The sequence below is a fragment of the Oncorhynchus gorbuscha genome, unplaced genomic scaffold, assembly GCF_021184085.1.
Source record: "Oncorhynchus gorbuscha isolate QuinsamMale2020 ecotype Even-year unplaced genomic scaffold, OgorEven_v1.0 Un_scaffold_601, whole genome shotgun sequence".
Lineage (NCBI taxonomy): Eukaryota > Metazoa > Chordata > Actinopteri > Salmoniformes > Salmonidae > Oncorhynchus > Oncorhynchus gorbuscha.
In genome coordinates, this window is record NW_025745438.1 from 185,030 (window position 1) to 202,977 (window position 17,948).

The 17,948-nt window shown below is 43.8% G+C and overlaps 1 protein-coding gene across 1 annotated transcript; it reads left to right on the forward strand.

Moving 5' to 3' along the window:
* The first annotated feature begins 1,315 nt into the window (after positions 1-1,315).
* LOC124019019 (zinc finger protein 664-like) lies at positions 1,316-14,747 on the forward strand. Its single transcript, XM_046334368.1, has 4 exons — positions 1,316-2,141; positions 2,339-2,381; positions 12,466-12,643; positions 13,044-14,747. Exons 2-4 carry the CDS (start codon positions 2,373-2,375, stop codon positions 14,312-14,314), a joined length of 1,458 nt encoding a protein of 485 aa, XP_046190324.1. The 5' UTR covers positions 1,316-2,141; positions 2,339-2,372; the 3' UTR covers positions 14,315-14,747.
* Positions 14,748-17,948: the final 3,201 nt, after the last annotated feature.

Here is a 17,948-nt window from a genome sequence, read left to right on the forward strand (position 1 = left end):
ATGAGCTGTCATAGCTTTTAAACCAAAATTATACATTTAAACTTTGTTTGACAATTGGTCCTGAAACGTCATAAATTACCTTTCAAAAGTGTCCAGGCCTCGGGCGGGGAGAACCCCAGACCGGACCCCCACCCAACGCCTCTGTTGTCAGAAGACTGTAAGAGTGAAAAATATTTTCAGATAGAAACATAAAATAGACAAAAAATACTTTGATAATGTCAGGTGTTGTCAGTTGGATGAAACAGGACCAAAATACATGTTAGGAAAAGATGAAGATCATTGAAGCAAATTAAAAAGAGTAAGGGACCAAGTATGGACCGTTGCCAGAAGAATGTGAAGAGTGAAGAATATTTTGACTCCAAATATTACGTGATGCTAAAGACCCATAATTGTATCAATGAATCTAGTCAAGGTAACAAGCCTTGAGTCACCACTCAGAATACTATACGATGCAAGTGTCTAGGTTTACCATTATGCATTCATTAAAAGACTAAGGGACAACAGCTAATATCTTGCAATCAATTACCTTTTTAAAATGGACAATTCTGTGACCTGTCACAGGCAAGAGGTGTCAGCTGGAGGTGTCAGCTGGAGATGATGTGCAGGAGCTTTTAAGGGTTTGTAGTTTTGCATGATGTCTACTTTTATCCTAATTAGCGTTTGCAAAATTTTAGTGTAAATAGAGACGATTATATTGATAAAAGTCACCTTGTCCGAGAGAGATTGAAATGGTTCTCAAAATGTCTCTCCAGGGTAAATCTATGGAAAATCCCCTATGGGTAAAGTGAATGGTGGAAAGCAATTGGAACCATTTCCTAGTTTGACCATTTGATTTTAAGGGTATTATGACTCATCCACTGTGGGGCTCTATAGAGAGAAATAGTAATGGCATCTTTCTATAGGCACTCATTTTGCCATGATTCGCTGGACAAAGACTATGGGGAACACTGTCTTGTTCGTTTTGTTCATCAATCTTTATTAGCTAATGTCAATTATGCAATAAAAAAAGCATTAACATCACATAAAGGCTTCATTGTTAATAAAGGTCATATTAACTGACTGCTGTTATCTCATAGAACAAACGTATAAGATCTCCTCAGCCAGTGCTGACCCTATTTTTCCCATTAGGATGGCTGAACGAGCCAAAGGTAACTCATTTCATTGTTATATATATTATATATATTAATTCTACAAACTGGCGAGATCTGAAGCTCTGTTTAGCTCAACATTGACATGATTGGTTGACGGTAATTGGGGGCGGTACTTCCTGTATAAACACAAACGTCGTCTCTTGACTACTTCCTTCCAGCAGTGATGAGTATTCTACAATGTTTGTACAATTCATCGTTGTCAAAGCCATGCTTAATTAATCCGTTAAAAGAGCAAGGAACAGTATGCAGTGCGACACACAAAAAAAGAAAAAGCAACACCAACAATACTTTTTGGGCGTTCATGGCCATGGTTGTCAACTGTACCGCAGGTGTAGAATGTAAAACACAGTGGATAGATGTTGTGGTGGCAGCTGCAGAGAAGTACTTGGGTGTACAATATTTTACTGCAGAGTTATAATGTGTTTTGAACGATAATATCCTGTCCTCCCAGGCTGCTGGCCTGGTGTTGAATCAGAGGGCCAAAGTAGTGGAATAATGACGTTTAAATGGGTGTAGGGTTAGTTGGTTTTTCACAAAGTGCAATGAATTAATAATACAGAATAGTAGACTGATGCACAGCCAATACACTAGGTGGAGGTATGAACCTATAACAATTGTTTATGGCGGACCGCCATAATACCAAAGAAGAAGAAGCCCACTTCCTTCTCAACTGCTTCGAGGCAGCTCGGTGAAACGGAAGTATAAGTACATTGACAACTGCGGAGATTGCATTGCTGTTAAGTGCTGCATGACAACTGCAGACGTCGGATTGAACATACTTTGGGTTTTTCTGGTTCGCTGCACGGACAGCGCTGCTGTTATCAGTCTGGTATTTCATAGGCGTCCATTACTGGGCCTTAGAGAATTACAACTATCTGGACTCTCGAAGAGGACGTTGTTTCAACAGACTCGTATAGAGTTAGACGATAACAGACAGCAGGATTATTGGCGAATAGGGTGTTGAACGTTTTCCTGACTTTAATAGATCAGGTAAGATCTTATCCATGATCTTTCTGAAGTTAGGTTAGCCTATATCAGACATTTTATTGTCACAAATTAAATCTAGTTTTGATATTTAAAAGGACGTTTGATTGCTCTGGTATAGCTGTTGTTTATCTGAACGCTGTAACAAAGAAAGTAACTGTAGTGGAGTCTAGCTACAGATTTACTGTCACTTTTTTTTGAAGAAGAAGAAATGTTGAAGAAAAAATAGCTTCAACGATGGATCGGGTAAGTTTTATTTTACATTATGCTTACTGTGGTGTAAACATGTCTAGGCCTATTTTCGTCATCTTTGATCATCCATTTACATTTGAACAGCTGGACAAAATAAACAATGACGGTAATTAAAAACTTGGGATATTTTATTGTTTGCTCTAACCTATTAGTTCATATGCCTTGACACAGCCGTGACAAGACGACCGTGGCAGAATAAATACAACCACACCTTTTTGTGTAATCATAAAACCGGAGTGCAACGTCTTTCCGGTGAAGTTAACAAAATATGTTCCATGTAACTAACAGTTACATGACCTACAGAATGGTCAAGCAAGTGAATGTTTCGGATGCTTTCAGACGACTCAACAACTATTGAATTATTGTTAACGCAAAGAAAACAGGCGCTGCCTCCACTATTCAAGCACCATTTCAACATAATCTAATCATTCAATCAAATGTATTTATAAAGCCTTTTTTACATCAGCCGATGTCACAAAGTGCTGTACAGAAACCCAGCCTAAAACCCCAAACCGCAATTAATGCAGATGTAGAAGCACGGTGGCTAGAAAACACTCTCTAGAAAGGCAGGAACCTAGAGAGGAACCTAGAGAGGAACCTAGAGAGGAACCAGGCTCTGAGGGGTGGCCAGTCCTCTTCTGGCTGTGCCAGGTGGAGATTATAACAAAGCATGGCCAAGATGTTCAAATGTTTATAGATGACCAGCAGGGACAAATAATAATAATCCCAGTGGTTGTATAGGTGCAACAGGTCAGCACCTCAGGAGGAAATGAGAGAGAGAGAGAGACCTGAGGCATGGTCTTAGGACAGAGAGAACTTAAATTCACACTGGATAAAACAGAAGAAATACTCCAGATCTAACAAACTGACTCTAGCCCCCTGACACATATACTGTTGCAGCATAAATACTGGAGTCTGAGATAGGAGGGGTCGGGAGACACTGTGACCCCATCCGACGATACCCCCAGACAGGGCCAAACAGGCAGGATTTAACCCCACCCACTTTACCAAAGCACAGCCCCCACACCACTAGATGGCTATCTTCCGCCACCATCCTACTACTCTGAGACAAGGCCTTGTATAGCCCACGAAGATCTCCCCCACAGCGCGAACCCGAGGGGGGCGCCAACCCGGACAGGAAGATCACATCAGTGACTCAATCCACTCAAGTGACGCACCCCTCCTAGGGAAGGCATGGAAGACCACAAGTAAGACAGTGACTCAGCTAATAGGGTTAGAGGCAGAGAATCCCAGTGGAAAGGGGAACTGGCCAGGCAGAGACAGCAAGGGCGATTCGTCGCTCCAGCTCCTTTCTGTTCACCTTCACACCCCTGGGCCAGACTACACTCAATCATATGACCCACTGAAGAGATGAGTCTTCAGTAAAGACTTAAAGGTTGAGACCGAGTCTGTGTCTCTCACATGGGTAGGCAGACCATTCTATAAAAATGGAGCTCTTTTGGAGAAAGCCCTGCCTCCAGCTGTTTGCTTAGAAATTCTTGGGACACTAAGGAGGCCTGCGTCTTGTGACCGGAGCGTACATGTAGGTATGTACGGCAGGACGAATTCGGAAAGATGGATAGGAGCAAGCCCATGTAATACTTTGTAGGTTAGCAGTAAAACCTTGAAATCAGCCCTTGCCTTAACAGGAAGCCAGTGTGGAGGCTAGCACTGGAGTAATATGATTACATCTTTTGGTTCTAGTCAAGATTCTAGCAGCTGTGTTTAGCACTAACTGAAGTTTATTTAGTGCTTTATCCGGGTAGCTGGAAAGTAGAGCATTGCAGTAGTCTAATCTAGAAGTGACAAAAGCATGGATACATTTTTCTGCATCATTTTTGGACAGAAAGATACCGATTTTGTGCGATGTTACGTAAATGGGGGGAAAAAGCTGTCCTTGAAACAGTCTTGATATTTCTTCTAATCACCTATGTGCTTAGTCTACTACAGTGACAACTACAATATACATACAATCAGGAGCGCATCTTTCACTGGGGGCGGGGTGACATGACCCCTCACATTCTGAAATGGCTTTTTTGTCGTCGTTCCCCACTCTTATACCCACTGCTATCAGCTACCTGTGGTGTAGCTGTGGAGCCAGGCTAGTAAATCATCAACCTCTGCCTTCTTCCTGTTGTGGAGCCAGGCTAGTAATCATCAACCTCTGCCTTCTTCCTGTTGTGTAGCTGTGGAGCCAGGCTAGTAATCATCACCCTCTGCCTTCTTCCTGTTGTGTAGCTGTGGAGCCAGGCTAGTAACCATCAACCTCTGCCTTCTTCCTGTTGTGGAGCCAGGCTAGTAATCATCAACCTCTGCCTTCTACCTGTTGTGGAGCCAGGCTAGTAACCATCAACCTCTGCCTTCTTCCTGTTGTGTAGCTGTGGAGCCAGGCTAGTAATCATCAACCTCTGCCTTCTTCCTGTTGTGTAGCTGTGGAGCCAGGCTAGTAATCATCAACCCTCTTCCTGTTGTGCCTTAATCATTCCTGTTGTGGAGCCAGGCTAGTAATCATCAACCTCTGCCTTCTTCCTGTTGTGGAGCCAGGCTAGTAACCATCAACCTCTGCCTTCTTCCTGTTGTGGAGCCAGGCTAGTAAATCATCAACCTCTGCCTTCTACCTGTTGTGGAGCCAGGCTAGTAACCATCACCCTCTGCCTTCTACCTGTTGTGGAGCCAGGCTAGTAATCATCAACCTCTGCCTTCTTCCTGTTGTGTAGCTGTGGAGCCAGGCTAGTAATCATCAACCTCTGCCTTCTTCCTGTTGTGGAGCCAGGCTAGTAATCATCAACCTCTGCCTTCTTCCTGTTGTGTAGCTGTGGAGCCAGGCTAATAACCATCAACCTCTGCCTTCTTCCTGTTGTGGAGCCAGGCTAGTAATCATCAACCTCTGCCTTCTTCCTGTGGTGTAGCTGTGGAGCCAGGCTAGTAATCATCAACCTCTGCCTTCTTCCTGTTGTGTAGCTGTGGAGCCAGGCTAGTAATCATCAACCTCTGCCTTCTTCCTGTTGTGTAGCTGTGGAGCCAGGCTAGTAACTATCACCCTCTGCCTTCTTCCTGTTGTGTAGCTGTGGAGCCAGGCTAATAACCATCACCCTCTGCCTTCTTCCTGTTGTGTAGCTGTGGAGCCAGGCTAGTAATCATCAACCTCTGCCTTCTTCCTGTTGTGTAGCTGTGGAGCCAGGCTAGTAATCATCAACCTCTGCCTTCTTCCTGTTGTGTAGCTGTGGAGCCAGGCTAATAACCATCACCCTCTGCCTTCTTCCTGTTGTGTAGCTGTGGAGCCAGGCTAGTAACCATCACCCTCTGCCTTCTTCCTGTTGTGTAGCTGTGGAGCCAGGCTAGTAACCATCACCCTCTGCCTTCTTCCTGTTGTGTAGCTGTGGAGCCAGGCTAGTAACCATCACCCTCTGCCTTCTTCCTGTTGTGTAGCTGTGGAGCCAGGCTAGTAACCATCACCCTCTGCCTTCTACCTGCTGTGGAGCCAGGCTAGTAATCATCAACCTCTGCCTTCTTCCTGTTGTGTAGCTGTGGAGCCAGGCTAGTAACCATCACCCTCTGCCTTCTACCTGCTGTGGAGCCAGGCTAGTAATCATCAACCTCTGCCTTCTTCCTGTTGTGTAGCTGTGGAGCCAGGCTAGTAACTATCACCCTCTGCCTTCTACCTGCTGTGGAGCCAGGCTAGTAATCATCACCCTCTGCCTTCTTCCTGTTGTGTAGCTGTGGAGCCAGGCTAGTAACCATCACCCTCTGCCTTCTACCTGTTGTGGAGCCAGGCTAGTAACCATCACCCTCTGCCTTCTTCCTGTGGTGTAGCTGTGGAGCCAGGCTAGTAACTATCACCCTCTGCCTTCTTCCTGTTGTGGAGCCAGGCTAGTAACCATCACCCTCTGTCTTCTTCCTGTTGTGTAGCTGTGGAGCCAGGCTAGTAATCATCAACCTCTGCCTTCTTCCTGTTGTGTAGCTGTGGAGCCAGGCTAGTAATCATCAACCTCTGCCTTCTTCCTGTTGTGTAGCTGTGGAGCCAGGCTAGTAATCATCAACCTCTGCCTTCTTCCTGTTGTGTAGCTGTGGAGCCAGGCTAGTAATCATCAACCTCTGCCTTCTTCCTGTTGTGTAACTGTGGATCCAGGCTAATAACCATCACCCTCTGCCTTCTTCCTGTGGTGTAGCTGTGGAGCCAGGCTAGTAATCATCACCCTCTGCCTTCTACCTGTTGTGGAGCCAGGCTAGTAACCATCACCCTCTGCCTTCTTCCTGTTGTGTAGCTGTGGAGCCAGGCTAGTAACCATCGCCCTCTGCCTTCTTCCTGTGGTGTAGCTGTGGAGCCAGGCTAGTAACCATCACCCTCTGCCTTCTACCTGTTGTGGAGCCAGGCTAGTAATCATCATCCTCTGCCTTCTTCCTGTTGTGTAGCTGTGGAGCCAGGCTAGTAACCATCAACCTCTGCCTTCTAACTGTTGTGTAGCTGTGGAGCCAGGCTAGTAACCATCAACCTCTGTCTTCTTCCTGTTGTGTAGCTGTGGAGCCAGGCTAATAATCATCACCCTCTGCCTTCTTCCTGTTGTGGAGCCAGGCTAGTAACCATCACCCTCTGTCTTCTTCCTGTTGTGGAGCCAGGCTAGTAACCATCACCCTCTGCCTTCTTCCTGTGGTGTAGCTGTGGAGCCAGGCTAGTAACCATCACCCTCTGCCTTCTAACTGTTGTGTAGCTGTGGAGCCAGGCTAGTAACCATCACCCTCTGTCTTCTTCCTGTGGTGTATCTTCTGAGCCAGGCTAGTAACCTTGGACACAGTTCAATGTCAAACAGATGTTGCAGGAGCTTTGCGTGATCTACTCGATCAAAGGCTTTGGACATATCAGCAAGTAACAACCTCAAAATTGTTGGTATGTTTGGAGTCTGTAGTTGTCAGCCAGGAGTGTGTGGCTTTCACAAGGACGGTAGTATCGCTGGAGTTTGGGAGGTAGGCATACTGATTTGTGCACTCAGATAAAACTGTTGGCTTGACTTTTCTTTTAATGAAGTTCTGGATTTTTCCAAGGCATGACGTTAGAGAGATGGGCCTCCAGTCACTCGTTGAACATGGGTTTGACACTTTAGGTATAGGACATCCTGATCACATCGACAGTGTTGATGAGATAATACACTGTGTTCTACCGAAGCGTTTTCTCATTTGCCCATGGTGGATGATAGTGTACTCCCACGAACAGAGTTGAAAATGAGCTGGGGAGTCGTTTAGGACGGAGCTGAAGCCACATACACTAAAATTCCTCTTTCTCCGGGTCAGTTCTTCTCTTTGCCTGCATACTGTGGTTCACATACATAGCCACACCCCCTCCTCTCATCCCCTCCTCTCTGGACCTGTCATTTCTGAACAGCTGATAGTTGTATATGAAAAGAGATATAATCTGGGATATTTTCGTGGGCCCAAGTTTAAGTGACGCATCCAATGTCTGCATTTACTGCAATGAAGAAGCAGATCAAATTCATCCACTTTGTTCATCAATGATCTTGAATTACAAACCAGCACATTCGGGGTCCGTGGGGCATCCTGGGAAGTATTTGTGACGTGACATAATTCAGTTAGAATTCTGCGTTCAAGTGAACGATTGTGTTTTTAATGTGTTTTAGGTCTGTTACCTTCTATTGTCAGTATTTTCCTCCGTCTGCCCTTACCAGCTGTAGTCCATCTCACCCTGCTTCTTACGCGCATTATCCCGAGGCACTGAAGTTTGTCTCGGATATGTGGTGCCAGTGGAGGTGCATATTTTTTGTAAATCCGTAGAAAATGTTTGTACAATTCATCGTTGTCAAAGCCATGCTTAATCCGTTAAAAGAGCAAGGAACAGTATGCAGTGTGACACAAAACAATGAAAAAACCATCTCAAACATTGTAACACGTTACTCTCGAGCAGCTGCCTGGAAGCGCCACAGCATTGAACTACATTAACTACATCCGTTCAAAACAAAATATGCCACACTGCTACCTTAGAATGCATGCAATGCAATGGACTTCTGCAACGCTAGCTAGCTACTCCATAGTCCAAGCTACGGTAAACGCTAGCTAGCTACTCCATAGTCCAAGCTATGGTAAACGCTAGCTAGCTACTCCATAGTCCAAGCTACGGTAAACGCTAGCTAGCTACTCCATAGTCCAAGCTACGGTGAACGCTAGCCATATTTCACTGTCAGACAGGACACAACTCAAACTAGCTGAGAAAACAAATCAAATCAGATTGTATTGGTCCATACACATACTTGGCATATCTTATTGAGGGTGTAGTGTTGATAATGGGATATGTAGATAGGGCGAGTCGGTCAAGGATCGATTCGGACAAGGTGGTCAATTATGTGACAAGCGACAGTTTATTCAGAGTAAAGATATCTGGTACAACGTATACGGGCTCATTCATTTGGCTCACAAGGAACCAGCAGAAAGAAGCCCCGATAACAGATTGCAAGCATGTTATGTACAGTACAGAAAGTAGGTTGAGTCTGGAAGTCACGGTCTTTTGGTTGGCCACAGTTGAGGTGTTGTCTTCTTGGATTGGTCCTGTTGAGCCGTCCGTCGTTCCTCCGGGTCTCGTCGGGCTGTTCTCAGTCACACAATTTTCGGCTAGGAAGGAGATTGTGTGTGTGTGTGCTTGTGTCTGCACGTCAAGGCTGTGTCTCTTCCTCCCAATGTGTGGGTGTATGTCTTATCTGTGTGTCCTCGGCAGTTAGTGTGTGTGTGTGTGTGTGTGTGTGGGAGCTATCTGTAGGGGACCCAACATGCTTTACTGTGAAAATACGTTGCTATGTGTTGTCTCAGTTATAACAATGCAATAGCAGTAATGTCACCTACATAAGAATTAGCAGTCCTCTACAGTAGCGAATTGATTGTTCCTAGTTCCAACAGTGCAGTAATGTCTAACAATAAAATAATGGAATTCAGAAATATGAAATGGCTTTCCATAGCTGAGCAGCTGCACACAAGCCTAAGGTCACTATGCGCAATGCCAAGCGTCGGCTGGAGTGGTGTAAGGCTCACCACCGAATGACAAATCTGGGTTTGGCAGATGCCAGGAAAAGCTACCTGCTCCAATGCATAGTGCCAACTGTAAAGTTTTGGTGGAGGAGGAATACTTGTCTGGGGATGTTTTTCATGGTTCAGGTCCCTTAGTTCCAGTGAAGGGAATTCTTAACGCTACAGCATGCAATGACATTTTAGACGATTCTGTGCTTCCAACTTTGTGTTAAGTTTGGGGAACGCCCTTTCCTGTTTCAGCATGACAATGCCCCGTGCACAAGGCCAGGTCCATACAGAAATAGTTTACATTTACATTTACATTTAAGTCATTTAGCAGACGCTCTTATCCAGAGCGACTTACAAATTGGTGCATTCACCTTATGACATCCAGTGGGACAGTCACTTAACAATAGTGCATCTAAAACTTAGGGGGGTGGGGTGAGAGGGATTACTTAACCTATCCTAGGTATTCCTTAAAGAGGTGGGGTTTCAGGTGTCTCCGGAAGGTGGTGATTGACTCCGCTGTCCTGGCGTCGTGAGGGAGTTTGTTCCACCATTGGGGGGCCAGGGCAGCGAACAGTTTTGACTGGGCTGAGCGGGAGCTGTACTTCCTCAGTGGTAGGGAGGCGAGCAGGCCAGAGGTGGATGAACGCAGTGCCCTTGTTTGGGTGTAGGGCCTGATCAGAGCCTGGAGGTACTGAGGTGCCGTTCCCCTCACAGCTCCGTAGGCAAGCACCATGGTCTTGTAGCGGATGCGAGCTTCAACTGGAAGCCAGTGGAGAGAACGGAGGAGCGGGGTGACGTGAGAGAACTTGGGAAGGTTGAACACCAGACGGGCTGCGGCGTTCTGGATGAGTTGAAGGGGTTTAATGGCACAGGCAGGGAGCCCAGCCAACAGCGAGTTGCAGTAATCCAGACGGGAGATGACAAGTGCCTGGATTAGGACCTGCGCCGCTTCCTGTGTGAGGCAGGGTCGTACTCTGCGGATGTTGTAGAGCATGAACCTACAGGAACGGGCCACCGCCTTGATGTTAGTTGAGAACGACAGGGTGTTGTCCAGGATCACGCCAAGGTTCTTGGCGCTCTGGGAGGAGGACACAATGGAGTTGTCAACCGTGATGGCGAGATCATGGAACGGGCAGTCCTTCCCCGGGAGGAAGAGCAGCCCGTCTTGCCGAGGTTCAGCTTGAGGTGGTGATCCGTCATCCACACTGATATGTCTGCCAGACATGCAGAGATGCGATTCGCCACCTGGTCATCAGAAGGGGGAAAGGAGAAGATTAATTGTGTGTCGTCTGCATAGCAATGATAAGAGAGACCATGTGAGGTTATGACAGAGCCAAGTGACTTGGTGTATAGCGAGAATAGGAGAGGGCCAAGAACAGAGCCCTGGGGGACACCAGTGGTGAGAGCGCGTGGTGAGGAGACAGATTCTCGCCACGCCACCTGGTAGGAGCGACCTGTCAGGTAGGACGCAATCCAAGCGTGGGCCGCGCCGGAGATGCCCAACTCGGAGAGGGTGGAGAGGAGGATCTGATGGTTCACAGTATCGAAGGCAGCCGATAGATCTAGAAGGATGAGAGCAGAGGAGAGAGAGTTAGCTTTAGCAGTGCGGAGCGCCTCCGTGATACAGAGGAGAGCAGTCTCAGTTGAATGACTAGTCTTGAAACCTGACTGATTTGGATCAAGAAGGTCATTCAGAGAGAGATAGCGGGAGAGCTGGCCAAGGACGGCACGTTCAAGAGTTTTGGAGAGAAAAGAAAGAAGGGATACTGGTCTGTAATTGTTGACATCGGAGGGATCGAGTGTAGGATGAGTTTGTTGAGAGACTTCTGACCTCAACCCCATCGAACACCTTTGGGATGAATTGGAACGCAGACCACAAGCCAGGCCTAATTGCCCAACATCAGTGCCCAACCTCACTAATGCACTTGTGGCTGAATTGAAGTAAGTTCCCGCAGCAATGTTCCAACATCTAGTGGAAAGACTTCCTGGAAGTGGAGGCTGTATAGCAGCAAAGGAGAGACCAACTCCATATTAATGCTCATGATTTTGGAATGAGATGTTCAACGAGCACGTGTCCACATACTTTTGGGAATGTAGTGTATGTGAAGAGATTCTCGTGGAAATTCAACACAGGGACACTCGAATTCAATCTTAAATGAATGAAGGTTTTGCCAGATGGTCCTAAGGAGAGGGTCATGCCAAATCTGTGCTTATCAACAGTGCCAAACTAACAACTCTGCCATTAGACAGGCTTGATTGTATTTACAGCTCTGATCTGGATGGTGGACTAGCCCTGTGTTGGATAATTGTCAACGGTCATTCCAGAGGAGTGGTGCTTGGGGTGGGGGAGGGGCTAATGCCCCCCAAACCCTGATTATATAAATGTATAGGATACATAACTCTACAACACTTTAGACTAGAAACAGGCTGTTAAAGGCACCAGAAAGACGTGGCTCTATTGTACATGGGGATAACTGTATAAATTTACATTCATTTAATTTAGGGTGGAAGGTAAAACCAAATAATTGATGGATTTAGCTCTAAATACTACATCATAATGAGCAGCAGTAGTTCAGGTGTTGAGGTTTTTCATCTGGTTATTATGATGAATAACGCTTTTGCAGGTGTTGGTGTTCATTGACTTTTTGGAGAGGGAAGGGTGGAGCTCTTCATTCCAGCATCTGTTAAGCTCTCATCCTAACACGTATGAACTCAGAACTAAATCGTGCGGCTGACCAATTACGTGAGACATTAGTTCTGGGTTAACCAAGACTAACTCAGGGGTGAAAGATGTGTTCAACTCCAATGAATACTCAAAGGTTCTGAACATAAGACAGGAGGCATTACAAGTGTTATACGTTTTTACATTAGTAAAAAAATATACCACTTCCATTTGAGAAATGTCCCAAAGTGATTTGAAAACTGTACATTTGTGGAAAGTAGTGAACAGTTACACACTTCAGGAGAAAGGAGGTATTTATAAGGATGCACCAATCAGAGATTTAGACCAATCAAATGTTTGGTCTAATGATATTCTATGTACAATACTTCCTGTGGTCACCAGGACAGAGCTAGTCCGTCCCCCTCCACCCTGCCGGAGTCCCCTGGTCACAACTCTCCTGGTAGCGCCTTACTGCTGGATCTGAAGAGGGTGTCTGTGCTGCTGGTCGACTGCAGGAAAACACCAGGGCAGAGTGGAACTGTGAGAGAAGGACAGGAGGATGGAGATCTGATTTCATCAAGTAAGAACAATGGGGTGTGTGGATGAGAACACAATCTGCTTCTGCAACTTCTGTTTATTGATTTATAAACAGTAAAACGCTCAGGGGCTAGTTAATTGTCAATAGAATTTAATGAATGGAGGGTATCTAATAAACTGGGTGTATATTGATGATAACAGAGACAGGTAGTCTTGGTTTAGAGCGTTGGGCCACAAAGTGAAAGGTTGCTGGTTTGGATCTCTGAGCCGACTTGGTAGAAAATCTGTCTGTGCCCTTGAGCAAGGTACTTAACCCTGATTGCTCCTGTAAATCACTCTGGATAACATCGTCTGCTAAATAACACCTACATTTTTTTTGTTATCGTGTTTGTTTATGGACCCATGTTTCCAAAACCTAGTTATTCAATGTCTTTGTTTCACAGGGGACACCCCTAACCGTCGTTCTCTCAGTGGCAGGTGCTTATCTTCTGGGCATCCTCAACCACATGTTGCTGACGAGACAGAGAAGAGTCTTTCCAGATCAGAACATCTAAAGAAACATCAGCAGGGACACATGGGGAAGAAACCTCACCACTGCTGCTCTGACTGTGGGAAGAGTTTCACAAACCGGAGTGACTTCATTATTCACCAGCGGATTCACACCGGAGAGAAACCGTACTGCTGCTCACAGTGTGGGAAGAGTTTCGCTGCTTCTAACACCTTAAAATATCACCTGAGAATTCATACAGGGGAGAAGCCTTACCCCTGCCTTGATTGTGGGAAAAGCTTTTCATATCTGGGAGCCCTAAACATACACAAGCTAACACACACTGGAGTGAAGCCTTATAGCTGTGATCAATGTGGGAAGAGCTATGCTGTATCAGATGCCCTAACTATACACCAGTGCATACACACAGGAGATAAATCTTATATCTGTGATCAGTGTGGGAAGGGCTTCAGTCAATCAGGGCCCCTAAATTCACACCAGCGAACACACACTGGCGAGAAACCTTATAGCTGTGATCAGTGTGGAAAGAACTTTGCTCTAGCTTCCTCCCTGACTAGACACCATCGAACACACACTGGAGAGAGACCTTATGTCTGTCTATGTGGGAAGAGCTTTGCTCTAGCTTCCACCCTGAATACACACCAGCTAACACACACTGGAGAGAAGCCTTTTAGATGTGGTAAGTGTGGGAAGAGTTTTGCTGTAGCTTCCTCCCTGACTAGACACCATCGAACACACACTAGAGAGAAACCTTTCACCTGTGATCAGTGTGGGAAGAGCTTCAGTCAATCAGGAACACTACATTCACACCAGCGAACACACACTGGAGTGAAACCTTATAGATGTGCTCAGTGTGGCAAGAGCTTTGCTCAATCAGTACACCTGAATATACACCAGAGACAACACACAGGAGAGAAACCTTTTAGCTGTGATCAGTGTGGGAAGAGCTTTGCTGTGTCAGAAAAACTTACTATACACCAGCGCATACACACAGGAGAGAAACCTTATAGCTGTGATCAGTGTGGGAAGAGCTTCAGTCAATCAGGGACCCTAAATTCACACCAGCGAACACACACTGGAGAGAAACCCTATGTTTGTCTATGTAGGAAGCGCTTTGCTTATTTAGGGCAATTGAAAAAACACCAGAAAACAAAAACGTGCCGTATTTCCTCTCCCTCCTATCTGTCACCGGTTCCAGTACACTAAATAAAGGATCAATAGGAAATATCTAGTGAACAGTCATATCCATCTCCCATTCTTAAACAGTTGCCTCAGTCTGATCACCATGGTAACCTCTATGGAGCATAGTATGCAGCTCTGATCTAGCATCAGGTCTCCCCTGTGTCTATGTAATATCACATATTGATCTAAATGGATAAATGTTATCATAGGAAATGTTATAGTGAACCTGTGAGGATGTTGATAATTGTATCTTCTTTCATACAATGCCCTTTGGCATTTTTCCTATTTTGTTGTATTACAACCTGTAATTTAAATAGATTTTTATTTGGATTTCATGTAATGGGCATACACAAAATAGTCCAAATTGGTGAAGTGAAATGAAAAATATTACTTGTTTAAAAAAATTCAAATAAATTAAACAAAAGTGGTGTGTGCTTATGTATTCACCCCCTTTGCTATGAAGCCTCTAAATATGATCTGGTACAACCAATTACCTTCAGAAGTCACATAATTAGCTAAATGAAGTACACCTGTGTGCAATCTAAGTGTCTTTTATACAGGTAATGAGTTCAAACAGGTGCAGTTAATACATGTAATCAGTGGAGAACAGGGGGGGCTTCTTAAATTAAAACTGATCTGTGAGAGCTGGAAATCTTACTAGTTGGTAGGTGATCAAATACTTATGTCAGGCAATAAAATGCTAATTAATTACTTAAAAATCATACAATGTGATTTTCTGGATTTTTGTTTTAGATTCCGTCTCTCACAGTTGAAGTGTACCTATGATAAAAAGTTACAGACCACTACATGCTTTGTGAGTAGGAAAACCTGCAAAATCGGCAGTGTATCAAATACTTGTTCTCCCCACTGTATACACCTGTTCTGAAAGGTCCCAGAGTCTGCAACACCACTAAGCAAGGGGCACCACCAAACAAGCGGCACCATGAAGATCAAGGAGCTCTCCAAACAGGTCCGGGACGAAGTTGTGGAGAAGTACAGATCAGGGTTGAGTTGTAAAAATTATATCTGCAACTTTGAACATCCAACGGAGCACCATTAAATCCATAAAAAAATGGAAATGGCCCTAAACATACTGCTAAAGCAACACTCGAGTGGTTTAAGGGGGAAACATTTAAATGTCTTGGAATGGCCTAGTCAAAGCCCAGACCTCAATCCAATTGAGAATCTGTGGTATAACTTAAAGATTGATGTATACCAGCGGAATCCAACCAACTTGAAGGAGCTGGAGCAGTTTTGCCTTGAAGAATGGGCAAAAATAGAGACACCCCAAGAGACTTGCAGCTGTAATTGCTGCAAAAGGGGGGAGGGGGATAATGTAGAATAATGTTTCAACAACAGGTTTATATTCATGTATTCAATTGATCAATACATTCAATCCATTATCTTCTAAAAAAGAAGTTATCGTTTAAATTGTGTATTTTATAAATCTGTATTGATTAAAATGATCCTAAATCTAATCCATAATATATTGGATAATAATTTCCAGTTCAAGGTAGTAACTATGCATACTGTGTCTTGTAACAACGGTTAATGTAATAACAGATTTATAATGTAAAAAAACTGGTATATGTAATATCTTGTTGATATGATAAAATGTTGAATTGTTATAGTAATAATTTTTTCCATTTAATGTAATAAGTTACTTTATCAGGTGAGTTACAACTTTAATGAATAATGTAATAACACCTAAACCAATGTTTTATGTGTTACCTCACTAATGTTAATGCACATATCACCCTCCACCAATTACAAACCTACACACACAATCCTATGCACTTGTACTCGTACACAAACACACACTGTAATCATTGGTCACATACACATATTTAGCAGATGTTATTGTGGGTGTAGAAATGCTTGTGTTCCCAGCTCCAACAGTGCAGTAATATCTAACAATACACACACACACATCTAAAAGTAAAATATTAGAATTCTTGAAATATACACACCTGTACAATCGATATATATATATATATATATATATACAGACACACACACATTGATAAAAAATAAACTGAATGAATCTGTAGACCTTATAGTCAATGAGTCAGGGTGCTCGGTTGTCTCACTTGGGGTGAAAATGTCTCATAGTGATTTTTTTTGTCCTTGGAGTTGAAAATGTGTTCTATCATACACATCAGAATGACCTGTTATTTATTTTAAAAGAAAATTATACATTTGTAACTTGTTTTGACAAGTAGTTCTGAAACATCATAAAAATGACCTTGAAAAAGTGACCAGGCTTCGTGTGGGGAGCCCCCCGACCGTACCCCCACCCCATCATGTGCTACCACCTCCACCCTGATCAACACTCCTCGGAGAAGTCATTACACGCCTCAGAGGACTTTTCAGATAGAAACATAAAATAGACAAACATACTTTGATAATGTAATGTATTTATCAGATGGATGAAACAGGACCAAAATACACATTTGGAAAAAATGTGAAGATCATTGAAGCAAATTAAAAAGAGTAAGGGACCAAGTATGGACCGTTGCCAGAAGAATGTGAAGAGTGAAGAACATTTTGACTCTGACTCCAATATTACGTGATGCTAAAGACCCATGATTGTATCGATGAATCTAGTCAAGGTAACAAGCCTTCAGTCACCACTCAGAATACTATAATATGCAAGTGTCTAGGTTTACCATTATGCATTCATTAAAATACTAAGTGACGAGCTAATATCTTGAAATTCTGTTGTCAATTTGTTTACTGTAAAATAGCATTGTATCTGGTCAAACACAATTTTCTCTAAGGGTTGGTAACAGCCTGATTGGTCGGCTATTTGATCCAGTAAAGGGGCTTTACTCTTCTTGGGTAGCAGAATGACTTTAGCTTCTCTCCAGGCCTGAGGGCACACGCTCTCTAGTAGGCTTAAATTGAAGATGTGGCAAATAGGAGTGGCAATATCGTCTACTATTATCCTCAGTCATTTTCCATCTAGATTGTCAGACCCCGGTGGCTTGTTATTGTTGATAGACAATAATTTATTCACTTCTTCCACACTGATTTTATGGAATTCTAAAGTACAATTCTTGTCTGTCATAATTTGGTCCGATATTCTTGGATGTGTCGTGTCAGTGTTTGTTGCTGACATGTCATCCCTTAGTTTTCTTATCTTGCCAATGAAAAAGTAATTCAAGTGGTTAGCAGATGTTAATGCGAGTGTAGCGAAATGCTTGTGATACAGCATAGTTTCCTAGCAATGCAAAGCGAGGCGGCCATCTCTGTCGGCGCCGGAAGGTCTGTTGAAAACACAGGTTTAGATGTTATGTGTTTTGTTCTACAATCTGTATCAGCTAACATCACTTCTTGTGAATTTTGAAGTATTTATGTAATAAAAAAGAACAACAATTGCAAAGGCTTCATAATTAATGAAATTCATATTAACTGTCTGCTATTATCTCATAGAACAAAATGTACTGTATAAGATCTCCTTAGCCTGTGCTGACCTTATTTTTGTTGTTCCAAAACCTTCATTTTCCCCCATTAATTTTTCCCATTGGGATGGCTGAACGAGCCAAAGGTAACTAATGTCCGAGTTTCAAGACTACAAGCTGGCAAGCTTTAAAGCTTTGTATAAATCAACATTTACATTTACATTACATTTAAGTCATTTAGCAGACGCTCTTAT

Excerpts from the sequence above, each read along its gene's own strand:
- LOC124019019 (XM_046334368.1), top strand. Across the intron at positions 12,644-13,043 it reads TGGAGATCTGATTTCATCAA|GGGACACCCCTAACCGTCGT; the intron begins GTAAGAACAATG and ends TTTGTTTCACAG.